The sequence below is a fragment of the Sceloporus occidentalis genome, unplaced genomic scaffold (genome assembly GCF_023333645.1).
Source record: "Sceloporus occidentalis isolate IW3139 unplaced genomic scaffold, rSceOcc1.0.p SCAF_17, whole genome shotgun sequence".
Lineage (NCBI taxonomy): Eukaryota > Metazoa > Chordata > Lepidosauria > Squamata > Phrynosomatidae > Sceloporus > Sceloporus occidentalis.
Genome location: NW_028316997.1, coordinates 9,237,848 through 9,255,662, shown reverse-complemented (window position 1 = coordinate 9,255,662; position 17,815 = coordinate 9,237,848). Strand labels below are relative to the sequence as shown.

The window sequence follows — 17,815 nt, the reverse complement described above, 5'->3', positions numbered from 1 at the left end:
TCACAATGACCTCTGGCAATTTTTAGCTATTTACATTTAAAGGTGCTATTTGACTTAGGCAAAACATTAAGATCTATCGTTTCATTTAAATCAAATTAAAACCCAGAAATCTTCAGTTTCAATTCCAGCAAGCTTTAAAGGGCCTACAGGTATGTCATATGACACACGTGTCAATTAAGTTTTCCCAGCAAAAATTCTAAGAAAAAAGAATTTGCATGATAAAAGGCTTACAGCGTTATTTCTGGGAACGGTTGGGCACTTGGCAGTTCTAGGAACAATATTTCAAATGTTTCCTTAACAGGCGTTAAGTTCAGAAGGGTAGGTAGAACAGCACCTTTAAAAGAGATATAACTACCCAGAGATCAAAGCTCTACATTCACAACAGCATAGTTTATTAATGAAAACATATTTTATTTCAGTTAAGCACATGTTTATATAGTTTAACATTTACAAATTAGCTATTCAATTTTGTAGGGGTCTTGGGAGGACCTAAGAGTGAAAACCTTGCCTCACATGTCAATCTTGATTCTACCTCTTAAAGTCTTTGAAGACGCAAAAGTGGAATACCGTGGCATATCTTTTAAATGGGAACTGATTTAGAAAAAGTGTACTTACAATTTTACATACATGGCCTTAAAATAACACTTTTTTGTTATTAATTGCTATTTCCACTGTCATTACTAAGACATTTTTCTAGATTTTCTTACATGCCAATATCATACAGTAGTCCACAAATGTTATACAAGATATAGTCATGAAAATAATTCTAGACCCAAATTGCAATCTAAACCACACAAGGTATCTTGGCACCAGATGATGTTGTGAGCAGTTTGAAAAGATAGCTAAATCCAAACTGAACAACAGCAGGTCTTGATTTTATAAGCCATGCATCTACTCATCTTCAAAAGGGAAGCTGTGGTAAATAGATGCTTGGTGCATTGCTTTTTTACATGGGGGGTTTAATGAATAATTCCTTTGTACCCTGATACCGAAATATTAAAAAAGAGGCAGCAAATATCAAAATATTTTCAAAGAACATAATATAAAAAAATATAAAGCATGCAGTGAGTTGCACTGATTTGCACTGATTTTCAGTTAGATTGATAGCCTATCTGAGAGAGAAGAAATAATACGTTATAATCTGTGCTAAAGGCTGGATTAAATGTGTTTATACATGACACAGAAAAGGGCCTGGGCGATGAAAATCAAACCAACATTCCCTTGCATTAGCGGTTTAATATACCATACAGTGCAATAAATTGGACATTATAATAAATTAATTCTATGGGACTACTTTTTGCACCCAAACATTTCTCTGCTGTAAAACACAGCAACTGTAAAGTGTTCAAAAACAGACAGGACAGGTTATCAGGTGCACTTATGGGAACAGAATGGTCATGTATGGAGCCTTATCTAAAAAATACCGTATCTACTAGTTCTTGGTAATAGTGCTCTATTTGTGGATTCTCAGAAAAAGAGATAAGGTCTACTGTAGTGACAATAAGAAGGAAGCATATAGTGGTGTACACACGTACACCTATATGCATAAAATATGTATATACAAACACGTACACACTACACACGTGTTGTGTATATGGGGCCTTTTTAATTACATCTTTATTAATAAACTGCGTTAATATATTGCACCATAGACTTGTGAGCCCACGATTCCCTAAACATTGTCTAATCCCCTCTCTTCCATCTCTTTCCCTCCTCTTTTCATCTTTTCGACCTATCGCTCCCTGCATACATCTTAACCCACTCCACCAAATGTAAAAGGCATTGAGAGGACCCCCTGAGGGCCTATGAACAGGTCTTGGAAAGCTACCCCTTTTGATTTGATTAAAGACAGCCCTGGGTGTTGCCATTTTTATTGGAGATGATACAGTTATCTCTGTGCGCATGAGGCTCAGTGCAAACAACAATCCCACTCCGGTACTAAAAGGAAAAATGTTTAAAGGAATATTAACTAGGCTGGATTACTAATCGGTTATATAGCCATATACTTGTAATATAATGAATGCGAGTTGGGATGTTTTCCGAATGTAGGAAATGTTACTGTAACACTAGGAACTCTTTGAAAATCCTATCTTTTAGCCATTTCAATAATTTTGTATGTTATGTTAAACTCTATGTGAAAATGGCTCCATCTAGTGTACAGATACATATAATACATCATTTAGAGAAAATGTTTATTCTATTCCATTAGTAAACTCCTCTATGATCAATTCTTTTATTTTTTTTAGCTAATTCATAAAAAAATACAGCCCCCAAAATATGTTCATTCTCATTAGTGTTGTATTGCCTCTCACAGTAGTCATGTACTTTTTAAGTAGGAATTACTAGTCGGCTTAAGCAATCAGGATCTAGCACTACTACGTGCATTCACGATCTTATTATATAATAGGGTGGATTTACCTAAAAAGAAGACAACCGTTTAAGTTAAACACAAAATGTGTTAAAATAGGGAGGCTGTATTTTTAAGTTCTATAATAGACTCAAAACGCGAAGGTTTGCTAATTATAGATAAGCAGTATCTCGTGACTTTTCCTAATAAAGCAATAAAATCTTTGGTCCCCAAATGAATTAGCATCGACAAATACAAAATGTTTGCCTCCACAACACTCATAACTATGCATCTGAAGGGTATTACATAAGGCAAAATGCAAAATGTTAACAGTGACACATTTTTTGGAGGAAAAAAAAAAATCAAACTTTTGTAGTACATGATAAATATTACGCTTTTCACATTAATATCAAATGGCACGGTATGGGAACCCATATGTCTTTTTGCTATTCAAATATCACTAACAAGTCCTGCATTTTCAAGCTATTCTCTGTCACTTGTGCTTTTGTTTAAAAGGTGTAGTCCTTTGTGTTTTATTTGTGCATTGGAGAATACCTCTTACTGACCTGACTGTATCTCAATTACCACTGATAAAACACCTTCTGATAGTAATAACTAGAATAAATCTGGGACTGTAGTGTATTCTTGTTGTTTTTCTTTTTTTTTATTTATTTTGTCGTTATGTACATTTCTTGCAATGTAATTATTCCTTATTCCATTTTTTTCCCTAAATAATTAAAAAAAATAATGAAATGTTAACTGTTGACCTAATTGGTTTTGCACGCAGGGAGGAGGGATGGACCACACCTTTATAATACAGTGACTGAAAGCAGACAGTGTTTGTTTTAAATTCATCGAAGAAGATCCATTAATGAAATCATGCTGCTTTATCTGGCAGAACAATTATTGGCATTGCTGTTATATTGTTTATGCATTTATTTGATTAGAATCCAAAGCAAAAGGAAAGCAAAGCAAGAAGGAAAACCCCACTGCAAGAACACACAAAAGGTAATTTAGGATGGTGCAGGAATAACCAGAAAGATTAGGCGCAAGCTGTGTTAGGAATCATTATAGCTGCTCCATGTTTAATATTACCATGTTTATTTTAAGACATCAGTTACATTGCAAAAAGAACTACCTAACTCCAAACAATACTTTGTCTACACGTAGAAAACCTGCAGTCATTTCAAACATAAACTCAGACTTACCATTGAAAAGCCTAGACTGTGTGACATGATCGCTAATGGGTAGGTTGCGTTCCAAACTTTCTATGAACTTGAATAACATGAAATGTGCCACTTACTCTTATCTCACACTTTTGTTTCCTCTAAATATCCATAACACTGTTTTTTTTCCCACTACATAATAGACTGGAAGAATATTGCTGTTGAATCACAAAACCCCCCCAAAAACTTCAACAACAAAAAGAAATATAATAATTTGATGGTGTACGAGGCAATTAAAACTTTCTATTTCTCTCATCCACCACTAACCTGCCTCGTTGGCTACTGTTGAACGATCACTAGTTATAGATGTTGGTGATGTCATTTCAGATCCAGGAGATGCATCTGCTTTACCTGGTACAACAGCAACCTCAAAGTCTTTGTCTCTGTCAACAACATCAGAAAAATTGAAATCTGTGGAAGTCTCATTATCACTAAGGCTATCTAGGGTGCTTTGACCAGAACCACTTTCTTCATCACCGGTAAGTGCTGCCCATGAGTTTGATTCGGATGTATTTTCCACAGGCAAATTTAAAGTCTGAAAATGGGTCTCCATGACAGTTGTACCACTGTTCTTCAGTGCAGGGCTTGGTGCTGATGTGGTTGAAGCTAAATGGTGTCCTCCTTCCTTTTCAGAGACTATCACCTCACCTTTCGCAGTAGTTGCTAAAGCACTTCCTTCTTCAGATAGGTCCGAATGTTCACTCAGACTTAAATTACTCTTCTCCATCATCCTGAGATCATAACTACTAGTGTCCGCTACAACATTCTCTGGGGATTCTGTATGTGATGTGGCCTCTGTGTCAGCAGTGACAGGAATACCATCATCGACTACAGAATAGCCCATTATGGAATCAGAGCTGATAGTGGGTAGCATACCACTGGTTGATTTGGATGTAGATGTTAACATTGTTAATGTGCTAGGACTCTCACTGTTTGGAGAATCTGCTGTAACAGAAACATATACATTTGGTGAAGTAACAGAATTGTCAACAGTTATTGCATTAGAAACATGTGTGGAGATAGAAAACATATTGTTTTCAGTACTTGAGGATTGAATAGGAGTGCCATGCGCGGGGTAAGCATAAGATGGCAAATGATGATATAAGGTGCTAGTATGTTGTTGGGTTAATATATTTGTAGGCAGTATTGGAGTAGAAATGGAATGTGAATACACGGACGGTATAAACTCTAAAGGCTGATTGATGTCATCATTACCAGAGGCTACCATAACAGCTTCATCAGAATTTACATTGACTAACAAAGAGGGTGCAACAAAATTGTCATGCAAGACTGTAGTTTTATGCTGTGAAAGGGTGTGCTCATCAGAGTTCGGAGACAAGTGGCTGCCAACAGATGTTATATATGTAGAGTGCAACATTGACTTGGCAATAGCATCAGAAGACGAAGGAGACAACAGATAGTCAGCGTTAGAGCTATGGCGATGAAGATGAGATGTCTTATTCAACACTTCACCATCAGCAGAAGAAATGTTAATATCAGACAACTGAAGCACAGTTTGTGGAAGTGCTTCATTAATTGGTTTATCTGGCATCTCATAAACAAATTCCTGAGTTGGCAAAAGTAGCATGTCAGAAGAAACAGAGATAGTTGTTGAGGCAGTGGTAAGCATAGTTTTAAGCAATATGTCACCAGAGGTTGCTGATACAGCATTAAATTTCTGAACAGGCAGAAGATATTCTGAAATTGCAATGAAATCAGAGTCAAAACTCTTAGTAGTGGGAAAAGACACTGGACGTGTTTCTTGTGTTGGTTTGTTTTCCCTAATTACATCAGATGAAGAAAGTTCTGCAATCATATAATGATCGACAGGTGAAGTCACTTCACCATAAATAGAGGTAGTCTGCAGCCCAGTGTCATAGTTATCTAATTTACCATGTATCATTACCGGCTTGTTTTCATTAAGCTCAGTTGTCCTATAAGTAACTTCATCTCCCGAACCAGATGAAGATACTTTCTCAGCTGTCAATTCATCTACGCCATAGAAAAAAAAACCACTACCAGAAAACTGTTCAGAGTTATCCTCATTGCTAAACATGGAATGTGTAGGCTGAAGTAAAGTATCACTTAGTAAACTTACAGTACTTGGTTTAAAAAACAGTTCAGTACTTGACTCTTTAACTAGAGAACCCTGGTGAAATACGCCAGCAGATTCATGCACAGAGGTTGGAGATTCAGAGGAAACCATAAAGTGTTCTGTAGAAACCAAATTACTAGATAAAGAGTGTTCAGACACTGTGGAGAGTGCATGCATCTTTAAGTCAGTGCTGGGGGTTTCAAGTTGAGAAAGCAATTCAGTATTATTAAAGGCATAACCATCATAACCATGTGTCAATGTCTCAGAAGCAGCATGAACAGTCTGATGTGGCATCACATCAGGGTATTGTGTATGACTTGGTTGAACAAATGCAGTGCTTTCAGTCAAGGCCAAAGAAACATGCAAGGACAGTGTATCAGATGCAACAGCTTGAGTGACTTGCGAAAACATTTCAGAACCTGCATTCAGACGATCAAACACTTCACTACTGGCAGAAGCGGAGGAAAAGGTAAGCAAAGGTACTTCACCATAGGAAGACAGGGTAGGTTCAAGCGAAACATCAACATTGGGAAATAAAGGTGTAGCATGCAGGATCAAATCAACATCTGAAGTAGCAGCAGAAGCTTTCACGAGCTGAGCGTCAGACAACAAGGGGGTAACTAAAGGAAATATTTCACTAGTGTGCGAAGGCTGAAGAGGAGTCTCACCATTAGATACTGGTTGAGTGGTCTGAGAGAATACATCAGTCGCAGGGAAAGCAGAACCTTGTTGTCCTAAGCTTGGAGAGATAGATTGAAATGAAATGTCAACAGGAGACAGAGTAGAAGCTGAAAAATGTGGCATCTCTACCCCAGGAACCAATGTACTTGGATCCAGCTCAACAGTGCTAGGAGATGTGGACACAGATGTATCAAAACTGACATAGACTGAATTAGTTGCAAGCCGATTCTCTTTATCAGTTGAAATATTAAGTAATGTAGTTGAATCTGAGGTATTTGAGGCATTAAATTCCATGATAGGACCAGGGGAAGTGTTTATCCACACTTTTTCACTGATGGGAGATGAATCTTCTGTCGTATAGGGTTTTGGTTTCTGAGAGGTGTTTTCTGGATTTACTGTAGAGAAAAAAGCATCTGGAGTAGAGACAAAGGTGTCATTCAATTGTGTGTTAGGCTTTCTAGTGGGCAAAAACATTCTCCTCTTCCAACTTGAAGTTGTCATCTGTTCATCAACACTGTGTTTTGCATCTTTTTCATTGGTAGCTTTAGTTGTGTCCGTAACATTGAGCATCCATAATTCAAAACTACTCTTCAGATCCTTCATTTTGTATGTTGTTGCTTCTGTTGCTACTTGCAAGGGAACCACTGTGTTTTTCACAGGTCCTTGTGTCACATCCACAGGTGTTTTGGTTGTAGATTGTAAAGTAGGATAAAAGAAAGCTTTATTAACATTATGTTGACTGAGAAATGCTTCAGTACTTGATTTACGCGATGCTGGGTTTTCTTCAGTGTCATGAATCGTTGTAGTTGTTCGGGCTCCTTGCCCTTCTATTTGGTTAACGGTGCTAATAGTGCTCAATACAATTTCAGGTTTTTTGTTTTCACTGTCCTCTTGAGTCTCTTCACTGTCCTACAAAGAACAAAAATATGCCCTACTTAATGTTGTTATGGTCTCTAATAAATGATAATGTGTGAAAAAAGTAATGTGTATATACTTTAATGATTATATCAGGAGACAAAACAACTGGTTAGGCTTGATTAAATAATCAAATAACCAACTTGAAGATTATTGCCAGGACTTTCATAGCACATCAGGCCTGCATTCTTATTGCTTGAGTTTTGATACAGGGACCTAAAATCTGATCAAAAAATCGAAGTGTGTTCAAATAAATTTTATATAAATCTGTTAATTATATTACAAGAACAACCAAAAACAGATTGAGATATTGAAGAATATGTTGATTAACACATTCACCTAAGGCAGAAATTAGCTAGCAATTATATAGCCATAACTTCTGTGGGGTAAGAGGGGCAGCTGCCCCAAACGCCATAAGGTGAGGGACACAATTGAGGCACCCAGTGGCAATACCCCCACACCCTCTTTTGCGACGTCACCCCAGGGGGCAGACCCTTTGACTCTAGTTATGGCTCTGATGGTGTCCTTTCAATTTCACACATACGACTGATCAACTTAAAGTGGGAGTAACAGATTAACATAAAAAATATATATTTTTATACAATTACCTCAATGTCCTCTTCAGTTTCTGTTAAATCAATAAAGGGATCAATTCCTGTGGTAAGAGTAGAATTGAAGGTTTATTGTTGAACACAATAAACTTGAAATAACATGCAGTTTAATAATATACTTATAGATATAAACACATTCAATAAGTCATAATGATTGTATGAACATGTTTTTAAAAAAATGCGCAAGCTGTACACTTGCATAGTTAAATAAATGTACACTCGTAATAATGTTTTATCGGTATCATTGCAATTACAATGACACTAACTTCTTGTTTGTTGATATTACTATCATGGATGACTGAAAAGCTTATTTGCAAAAGCCCTTTTCTGAGAACTACTCTGGTTAAACTACAATTTCATAATCTGTATGAATGACAAATGAATAAAATCGATGTAAAAAATGAAGAAGACAACACATAAATGTGCAAGTAATGTCAGCTGTCATATAGAAATATAACATCTGACAGCAGATTTGGCTCATCTAGTCTGCCCATTTTGTTCTGCAGCATAGCTTTGTCTGCTACTACCATGGTGCATAAATACATGAAAAGTGGAGTGGATATACTCGTGGAATTGGTTTCATTTTACCAAATCCCAGTTTCCTCAATTTATAATAGAACCCCAGCCAATAAGCTAACTTCTTCCAATATCAACATTTGCCTCTTACATTCACTTTGGAGGAGATACCAGCTTTGAAACTCCTATGCGCTCTTAAAAAACTATCATATCAAAATCGTCTAAAAACATCTTGCACCATGGAAATATTGGGCAACTTCTTAAATATGCTTTACTACCTATTTGCCAGGAAAGAAAAGGAAAGAATAATAAAAAAATCTTACCTTCCAAAGAGTATGATGAGTTTTCCAGAGCTTGCAAATTACATTTTATGTTTTTTTTTCTTTGCTTAGATGCAAATACATGTAATAAAGTCTATATTATACAGTGATATATTTATTATTATATGCCTTAGGGAGACCTTGTATATTGATATACAAATAATACTAATACTAATAATTATTAATATATTTACAAATTATGGGTTATATATATCTATAAAAATATATAACGGTTTTATTAATTTCTATTTAATTTATAATCATAATACTTGAGATAGAGTAGGCATGTATCTTTAGATTGAGATATGACATGCCCACACTGTGCTTTGTGCTAAATAGCATTACTCTATCACCGAAATAAAACATAAATATATTTCTTTATCTGATGCATTGGCTCCATGCAGTCAGTAGTCATCTACCTAGCCTTTGTAAGTTGTTTGGATATAGACATTAGGGACCCTTCCCCATTGTATGAAATTCCCAAGATATAATTTGAAAACATAATGTATTTGTTCCCTTCGAAATTGAAAAATGATGGCAATGTAACTGACAATAAAACACAACATGGACCAAAAAACTGTCACAACCAATATATCAGCATCATTTCCTGTATAACAATCTTGATATCATTTTCAAATGTATTATTAATAAAACATGCACAAACACCGCGAATGAAAATGGTTACGTTTTTCAAATATGACGAGTGAACCATGCTTCATCTATAATGCAATGTTAAAGATATCTGGTCACGTGTAAGTATTAGGATATAGAAGCAATGAAGTGAATGTGTTCCCAACTGAGCAGAGAAGTTTATGGAACAGTATACAGAACGCCCATGCCAGCATTATAAAGCAGTTATTAGGTTTGTTTACTAGAGATCCCATGCAAAAATTAGGCTTAAGTACTGTCTTTTACCTATTATTTACATTTCCTATTAAGCCAAATACAACAGTTCACAATTATTATTGCTTTTTTCACATAGGTACTATAGAATATGAATTGTAAGAGAACGTGATAATGTTAAAGTTGCATATTATTGCATAGAACCTTTAAGTAAACCCACATGTAAGAGAAACATGGAATAACTTGCTCAACAAATCTTGAATGTTAAACATAAACCATTATGACATATATAACTCCCATATATACGCATACATTTTGTATAAAATCTACTGCAACAAATGTAATGGAACAATACAAACAGAGGTAGTAAATGATTTGTCAATAATGATGGTTCAAGTTAATATGTGAAACGAAGATTGTCAACATATTGTGTTAAAATAAATCATTTCAGTATCCAGATTGTTTTTAACATTGATATTATGTTTTTTTCTGCAGAATAAAAACACTGGACCAAAAGCTGAACCCTGTCCCACGTTTCTCAATTAGATATTATCCCATTGCCAATAAATGTGTTTATTCCAAGATGTCAAACCTTATTACGTCAATACCTTCTTAATAACCGACACAAGTATTACAAACAGGAGGCTTCATTCTTGATAAGGGGCAGATGTAAAATGGCAGTAGTTTTGGGGATGATCATCAGATTTCACCGAATACCATTTAAGAAATGATTAATACAGATACTCATTTCCAATGCTGGTCTCTGACATCCTTTGATTGCCTGATTGCTATCACTGGCCTAATAGACCTTGCCGCTAGGTCTATTACTGAGCTTCTTTCCTCTGGTCACAGATTACACATCTGATTAATGACCAACCAAGAAGCAATCCGAGGATACCCTTTATTATAAAAATAAGACTGCTGATGTATTGATCTACATCAGAACAGAGGCTGATGCCTGAGCCAAAGAACTCAGATAACTGTTCTAGACATTTTTTGCATTATGATGCCAGCAATTAATAGTTATTTTCAACTTAAGAAAAGTCTCAATAAAATATGTGAGAGTAAAGAAAAATTAGTAGTACAGAGGTGTTCTAATTTTAATTCATACACTTTTTACACGCAGTACAAAAGTCTGCATTATATCGTCATACAAGCAAAGAAAATCACAACACAATGATTGCTCGACTCTTCCACTATTATAAAACTTGTGTGACTTGTGGTGTGACTTGTGGATACTTTAAAAACCTGGCCCCAATAATAACACAGTGAATATGATATTTTCCCAAAGATAACAACATGATAATGATAATATATATGAATGGACCTTATTAGATCATCTTAATACACATTAGTTGTTGAAAGTCACAGTGAAAAAGTATACCCTAGCTAAATAAAATGAATTCAACAAAAATAAATTATTACTAAAAACATATGATTGATAAGATATATGAAATTCATTTACATCTGCAGGAACATTGCCTAGTGCATGCACTGTATTGTATGTAAGTAAAATATTCTAAATGAAATAAGGGCTTAGTGCTTAATGTCATATAATATCACACCAAATTTTCAAATAGTTTGGCACAATGTTATTTAAATCGCATACCTGGGCCATCTACTGTCATGTCAACAATCACTTGGTCGCTGCGTTTTCCACGTAGTCCATTTGTGCATATTGCTACCACTTGTAGAACGTAACTTGTGTTGGGCAATAAGTTATACACTATTGCTCCCTATATAGAAACGTACACAGATAAATCAACAAATTCAAAATAAAGGGGAACACACAAACATGTATCAATTAGCTTACAAAAACATATATGATTTTCACTATTCTTAGTACGTAAGCCCATTGATAAAGAATAGAAATACAGCACATAACATTATTGATGAATATTATGAGAAGCCATAACATCAATATAATGCTCAGAATATTTAGTTTAAGAGTAGTCACTAGAAACAGTAACTTTGTATCTTATGAACAAGCTTTTTGAAGAATTGTAAAATTAATTTCATGATGCAGTTAAGACATTATTTATGGATTATAAAGGCATTCAAGTGTATTACCAAGTCTTGATAGCCATCAGTCAGATACTCATGCTTTGTTTGATCTTCTCCTTCTAATTGTTGATAAAATACCAAATATCTCTCAATCACTCCATCATAAACAACCCTTGGTCGCTTCCATGTAATCAGGAGGCTTGTGTCATTCTGTGCATCTGCTCTCACATCATCAGGCTCTGAACTGCAAACTAAGATCCAAAAAGTCAGAGGTTTTAGAAACATGTAGTAGACTGGATTTTACCAGTTTTCCTAAAACCCCAGTGTTTACGGGAGCCCTCTGAACAAAAAATGCAGTACCATAAGGAGAATAACTCCAGCAGAACTCACTCTTTATGATCTGATTGCCTCACTGATTGGCCGGAAAGAGTTCCCATTGAAAATCAACAGAAGTGCATTCCATGCATGCACACAGGGATCTGGTTAGACCTCCCTGGAGCGTTCACTGAGCCAATGCTGGAGCTGATGAGCAATAAGCAGTATCACGTGCCAGGCAGAAGCCTATCTTGGCTGGGTGGAGCACTAGGCCTGATTCAAGGCAGCACCCCAGTGCCGTGATATGATGTTCCTTATAAGTGCTCCATAGTGGATGTCGGCTGCTAACAAGGGAAAGCTCCCCAAGCAGCACAAGGAGAATTAATTTTCCTATAATTTGGTTATATAATGTACTGTACATAGAAAATTGTATTTAATTTGTTGAGGTTTATGTTTTAAACACTTGGGGGTGCTATAGACGCAAAAACTGCAATTTCAAGGCTTCTAAGTACAATTCTAAATGCATCCACAGCAGCAGTGATTACTGTTTTGAACACCTGTTGGGCTGTTACTTAAAACCCCAAAAGCTTAATGCTTCCAAAGATATTCAATAGTTTATTCTGGATAAACGTGAAAAGAAATAACCAGGGAATCTTCAAAAGGCCTATGTAACTTGTTATTTAGTGGAACCAATTAGGTTAACCAGTTCCTGCACGTCCTTCCCCATAATAACAGGTTGGTAACCAGTTTTCTCCATTCCAGTCTAAGAATTCTTCCTGGGTTAACAGGAAGCTTCAAAATGGCTCTGGAACTCCCATGATGTTCTCCAGACATGTTTGCAGAGCGCCAGGAGAGTTTTAGTTCGACAACTCTTTTAGATCTACTTATTACACGAGCTAGTATGTTTTCAATCAGCTTTTCCTACCCAACATTGCTTGAGGAAGAATTTACAAGGTCATTTTTATTAGTAGGTTTCTCAAGTAGTTTGTCATCTCTGGGATACAAAACAAATAAAAACCATTCCGGGACCTGATATCACTTTTTAATATGTGAAAATATTAACTTTACAAAAAGATGTTGCTCTGGAAGTTGAGTTTGTAAGACTTGCTTCTGGCGAACATATAGATTGACCCTGTGCTTTCAGTTTACACCAGGATGCTTCTGGATATGCAGAGTGTAGTGAACATTTCTTGATGAGCAGATGTTCAGCAGTAGCTTCTTATGCAATATCTTTAAGTGTTTTTTAGGTGTGTAAATGTATTGTTTCCACCCTGTAGTGAGTGATAGGTTTCCTTAAAGCCCTTCAGGCAATTCTTGACTTTTTGATGATGAGATGACTGCTCATGTGCTGCACACCTTTTAATGACACACTTCTTTAGAATGCCTATCACTAATAATGCTTTGCCTGAAAATCTGCATAAAGCTTTAACACAGCTTAGAACTGACATTTAACCCTTTGGCAGGTTAAGAACATGCAAGTACTACTTGATTATTAGATGAGGCAATAGATGAGGTTATGTTCTATCTATCTGTCTATCTATGCATTTAGGACAGTTTATTAATTGCAAGTCTTCCACTTAGAAGATTTTATTTTATAGGTAAAACATATATTATGATATATGTTTATACGGAAGGTACAGAAAAATCGAATTTGACTGCAGATAAGAACCATTCCTTGTCATTGATCTCATCTTAGATTCAGGATAGTCATTTGTCAAATGCATGTTTAAATGAACCTCTACCATGATTTCTGGCAGACTGTGACACTTATCTGACACCCTCTCAGTAAAGTACAAAAAAAACATACAATTTGCCCATTACCTATAAGGCCTATTGGGACTCAAACCCCCCCAGCTGTGTGTTTGCAGTAGACGTCCCGGACACTTTAATTGTAGCAAGAAAACTGCTGGTGAAACATCCAGATGTTCTCAAATGAAGCTAAAAAATATCTGTTTCTTTGATTCATGTTTAATTGTGCTCCTAGCATGTTCCAATTTAATGTGGCTGGGGAGGGTACTATAATGCCCAAGAGCAGGAACAGGCTGGCCTAGTGGGCAATTGTTCACAAAGGGCCTGTCCAACCTGGACCGAGCCAATCGAGGAGGCAGGAACCCAGCAGAGTCACGTAATGCAATGCATATGTATGTTAGCATAATAGTGTATGTGTGTGTTAGCATGAATTTGTATGAACATGTGTGTGAGTATGAACATGTACATGTAATTGTTTGTGTGTGAGGGGAAGTGTGTGCTAGCATGAGTGTGAGTGTGTAAGTGTGTGTTGGCGTGAGTGGGTCTCCTTGTAAGTGTGAAAGTGTGTGTGTAAATATGTGTGCCAGTGTGTATTTAGGTTAACGGGCTGGGCAAGGTTGGTTTGGCTGCCAGAAGGTGTCCTCTGCCCCTAAGCAAGGATCAGGTGTGTGGATTGATGGAACATCTTGCTGTACATTCTTGGTTCAGTAAAGATCGGTAATGGAAAAGCAATAGTTTGCGCCAGTTACTGTGTGTTGTTCCTCACACACACACACACACACACACACACACACACAACACACAAACATACAGCTAAGAACCCAAGTAAAATAAAGACAAAGAAGAGACAGAACAATGTGCTACAGTGCAACTTATAAACATGACTTCTTGGGGAAGCACTGGGAACCAGTTACATTCAGAAACTAACTCTAAATGTGTTCTTAACAGAAAACTGTATGAATATAGGACTTGTTTATTGCATTCTAAAGTAAAGGGAAGACTAAACCATGAAATAAATACATAAACAGGAAATTAAAACCAAAGCATAAACACAATTTCGTATTTAGAAGACTCTGTTTCTCCTACCGTTTTCATTTAATCTAAAAGGCAGATTACTGTACTTTGCTGTGTAACCTAATACAATTTAAAGCTGCTTCAAACTGATTAAGCTCTTTATCCAACATTATGGTTCTGACTCATAAATAATTTATGGTTTACGCCCAGAACAGAAGAAAACTGACTAAGTATGAGTCCTGTCCTCTTCAAGCGTTAAGGGCTTTCTTATGTAAGGCATATTTGCGCAAATCATACTGTAACATGTTGGAACAGATGCGTATAGTTTGAAAAGGATGTGAGAGAGAAATAATTACCTGGTTCAGGAATTTCCTCGGTGCCTGTATATGATGAAAACACTTGTCCAGAGAACTTATACTGCTGGTGCCGAAAATTGTTCTGTAAATAGTCCATTACCATGACATAACCTGACTGCTGCATCGTGAGGATCTCACAAAAATATTCCAACTGTAAAACAAAGAACAAAAAATGCATCACACTAATGGTTATCTCTAATAAATGGCTGGAGATGGTCTAACTGATGTAATAAGCAGAAATATATAATATTGTGCTTTTTTTTATTGTATTGCTAGAATACTTATTAAAGTTTTGCTAAAGCAGTGGTACCCAACCGTGAATCTTTAGGATCTCCAATTGTGTAGATTTTCCGAATATATAAAAAAAATGCTTGCTTTGCATGATAAAGTGCCACTAAGCACTAGCTTCATTTGAGGGGGACACAATATTTTTTTTAGAAAGCAGCTTGCATAATAGAAGTTATGCACTGCTTTTTCTGAGCAACCAACATAGTCAGCTTTCTGTGTCCGTACAGGAACACCAGTGCAAATTGTCACATATATTCATAGTACCTGGCTTTCAGATATGGTCACCGTGTCCTTAAACACAATCCATTCCACTGTTTCTGAGCACGGTGGAGTTGATAGTGATCCGTTGTACGTGTAATATTTGTCTGTGTAACTTGGAAGGAGGTTAAGCAAAACAAATGGCTCTACAGTAGCCCTTTTACCTGTACGAAAACACAATTATGCACATTAGTTACATAACAGAGTAACCAAATTGGATAAAGAGAGATGATCGATAAAATAGCCAGATTTTATGACATTAAGTTTATTTTCTATATCTTACACTCTGGCGTTTCAAAAAATTTGTTCCATATAGGCATTTCATAGAGGGATATTTGGCAGTTTCTTATGATGTTTGGCTGCAGATGACATTATTGTGAGCTCAACCATCACAAGAGATTTGAGTAAAGGTAAAGGAAGTTAAATTGAGCACCACAATACCTTGAACTGGTCATGATTTACCAATGTACTCAAAACAGCAGTAATAACAATCGACATTGTCCTACGTGCGATCAATGTCAACCTAAGTAGCTACACAGAGTTTGGTGCCATTGTTTACTGCATTCTAATTAACATTTTTATAATTCTGTTTTACTATGTATTTGATTGGTCTCTGTAGCTTATCGCACTTTTCATGCCGATTCCTACTACAGATCTACTGCAGTCAGTGAATCAAGAACTCATCCAGAGCCAGCTGATTTAAAGGGTCATCTTAAATTAAATTAAAAGCCAAAAACAACAGACATTTACAGTTTCAAAAAACAAAACACGCCCTGTCTCCATTTCTTTTTGCCAAATTAGTAATATTTTAATACCCGGGAATACTCGCAGAATAACCACACTAGGACCTGAATAACTGGACTGATGTAGACAAACCTTTAGACCCATGAGAATTCCAGAATAAAGAGTACAGCTTGAGCTACATCTACCCAAAAATGCTAGGGTGCTCGTTGATTGTGAATGAGAAAGGCTACGAATTAATATACAAAAAACAATCTGAGGTTTCAAGGAAATTGAGAATAAAACTTTTACTTACCATAGCGATGAACACGATTTACACCATCGATAACTGCTTCATAATTTGGGTTATCCTCTTGACCAACCTGTAACAGCACAAGATATTCATAGCTTATTATATGGTCATGGTTTTGTACTTGTATGGTGCTTGTTATTGAAACAAAGTAATTTGCTTCCCAAATTGCTTTAAAATCAGAGGGGGACCCTTCTGTAAAGTTGAACTAGGGAGACCAGTAAGATGGGGAGCTATTAATCTTCTGTTTATTTTTAATTGAACATGTTTCAATTTTTAGTTTAAAGTCCAATGGATACAAAATAGACAGGTCTGGACTGGTCATGTGGCAAACCTGACCGATGGGCAGGTGGAAGGTCACATGGTAGATCCAGTCCTTTAATGGACCAAAAAAATGACTCATTTAGTGCGTTAAACATGAAAAAGTGATGCATTGCTCGGAAACGTACAAGGTATTCGATTCTTAAACAGTTAACATGCTTTATCTCTTATTTCATTAAAATAGGTGTGTTAGCTGCCATGGCGACTCACCAAGACAGTTGTCATGGAAACTCTTAAAACTTTCATCCCACACAAAACCACCTTCAAATTTATTAGCCTATAATCTGGAATAAGATCAACTATTAAGGGGAAAATTCCAAATGCCTATTACGGTTTAAATTAAGTTCAGATCATTAAAAAAGCTGTTACAATCCAATTAACACATTCTAGAATTTTATTCTTATGTTCTAGTAAGTTAATGATGTTCAATGTTTTCAGACATGTTCAGACCACCACCTATAGTTCTACCCTACAGTATGAGAGCCTACATTTACAGAAGGAAATAAATGACTTAACTTAAATGTATAAACAGGGATGCAACATATACAATTTAGCTGTATACTAGAACAAAATGGCCAATATATAGGGACAATTTCCAAAACAAGATGTGAACACAAATACACTGTGCATAGTTTATAGTTTATATAGTTTCATACACCTTTTTTCAAGAAAAAAATACATATTCTGGCAGAGGAAACTACCCACTAATGTCAATTTTTAATCGGATATTTCATAAATATTTCATACTTTGTAGAAATAGAAAAGCTGTTTGTTTTTTTGTATTGTTATATCATACCCCAGACAGTAGGTGGTTTGTTGACATGTACCTTTTCCTTATATCCATTCAGGATTGAGTATTGCTTGGCACCATTGTAAAATTCAGAAAACCCCAATACTCACACATTTAAATTTAAATGCATTCCTAA

The 17,815-nt window shown here is 36.0% G+C and overlaps 1 protein-coding gene across 1 annotated transcript in view; it reads right to left on the bottom strand.

Annotated features, from left to right (window-relative positions):
* LOC149302814 (receptor-type tyrosine-protein phosphatase zeta-like) overlaps positions 1-17,815 on the bottom strand; it is a 113,909-nt gene that overhangs the window by 25,152 nt on the left and 70,942 nt on the right. Inside the window, exons 6-12 of the mRNA XM_089481997.1 lie at positions 16,575-16,641; positions 15,545-15,702; positions 14,993-15,143; positions 11,625-11,809; positions 11,164-11,290; positions 7,873-7,919; positions 3,841-7,258 (exon numbers count right to left, since the gene is read on the bottom strand). Coding sequence (XP_089338123.1) covers positions 3,841-7,258; positions 7,873-7,919; positions 11,164-11,290; positions 11,625-11,809; positions 14,993-15,143; positions 15,545-15,702; positions 16,575-16,641 — 4,153 coding nt within the window. The remainder of the gene's footprint in view (positions 1-3,840; positions 7,259-7,872; positions 7,920-11,163; positions 11,291-11,624; positions 11,810-14,992; positions 15,144-15,544; positions 15,703-16,574; positions 16,642-17,815) is intronic.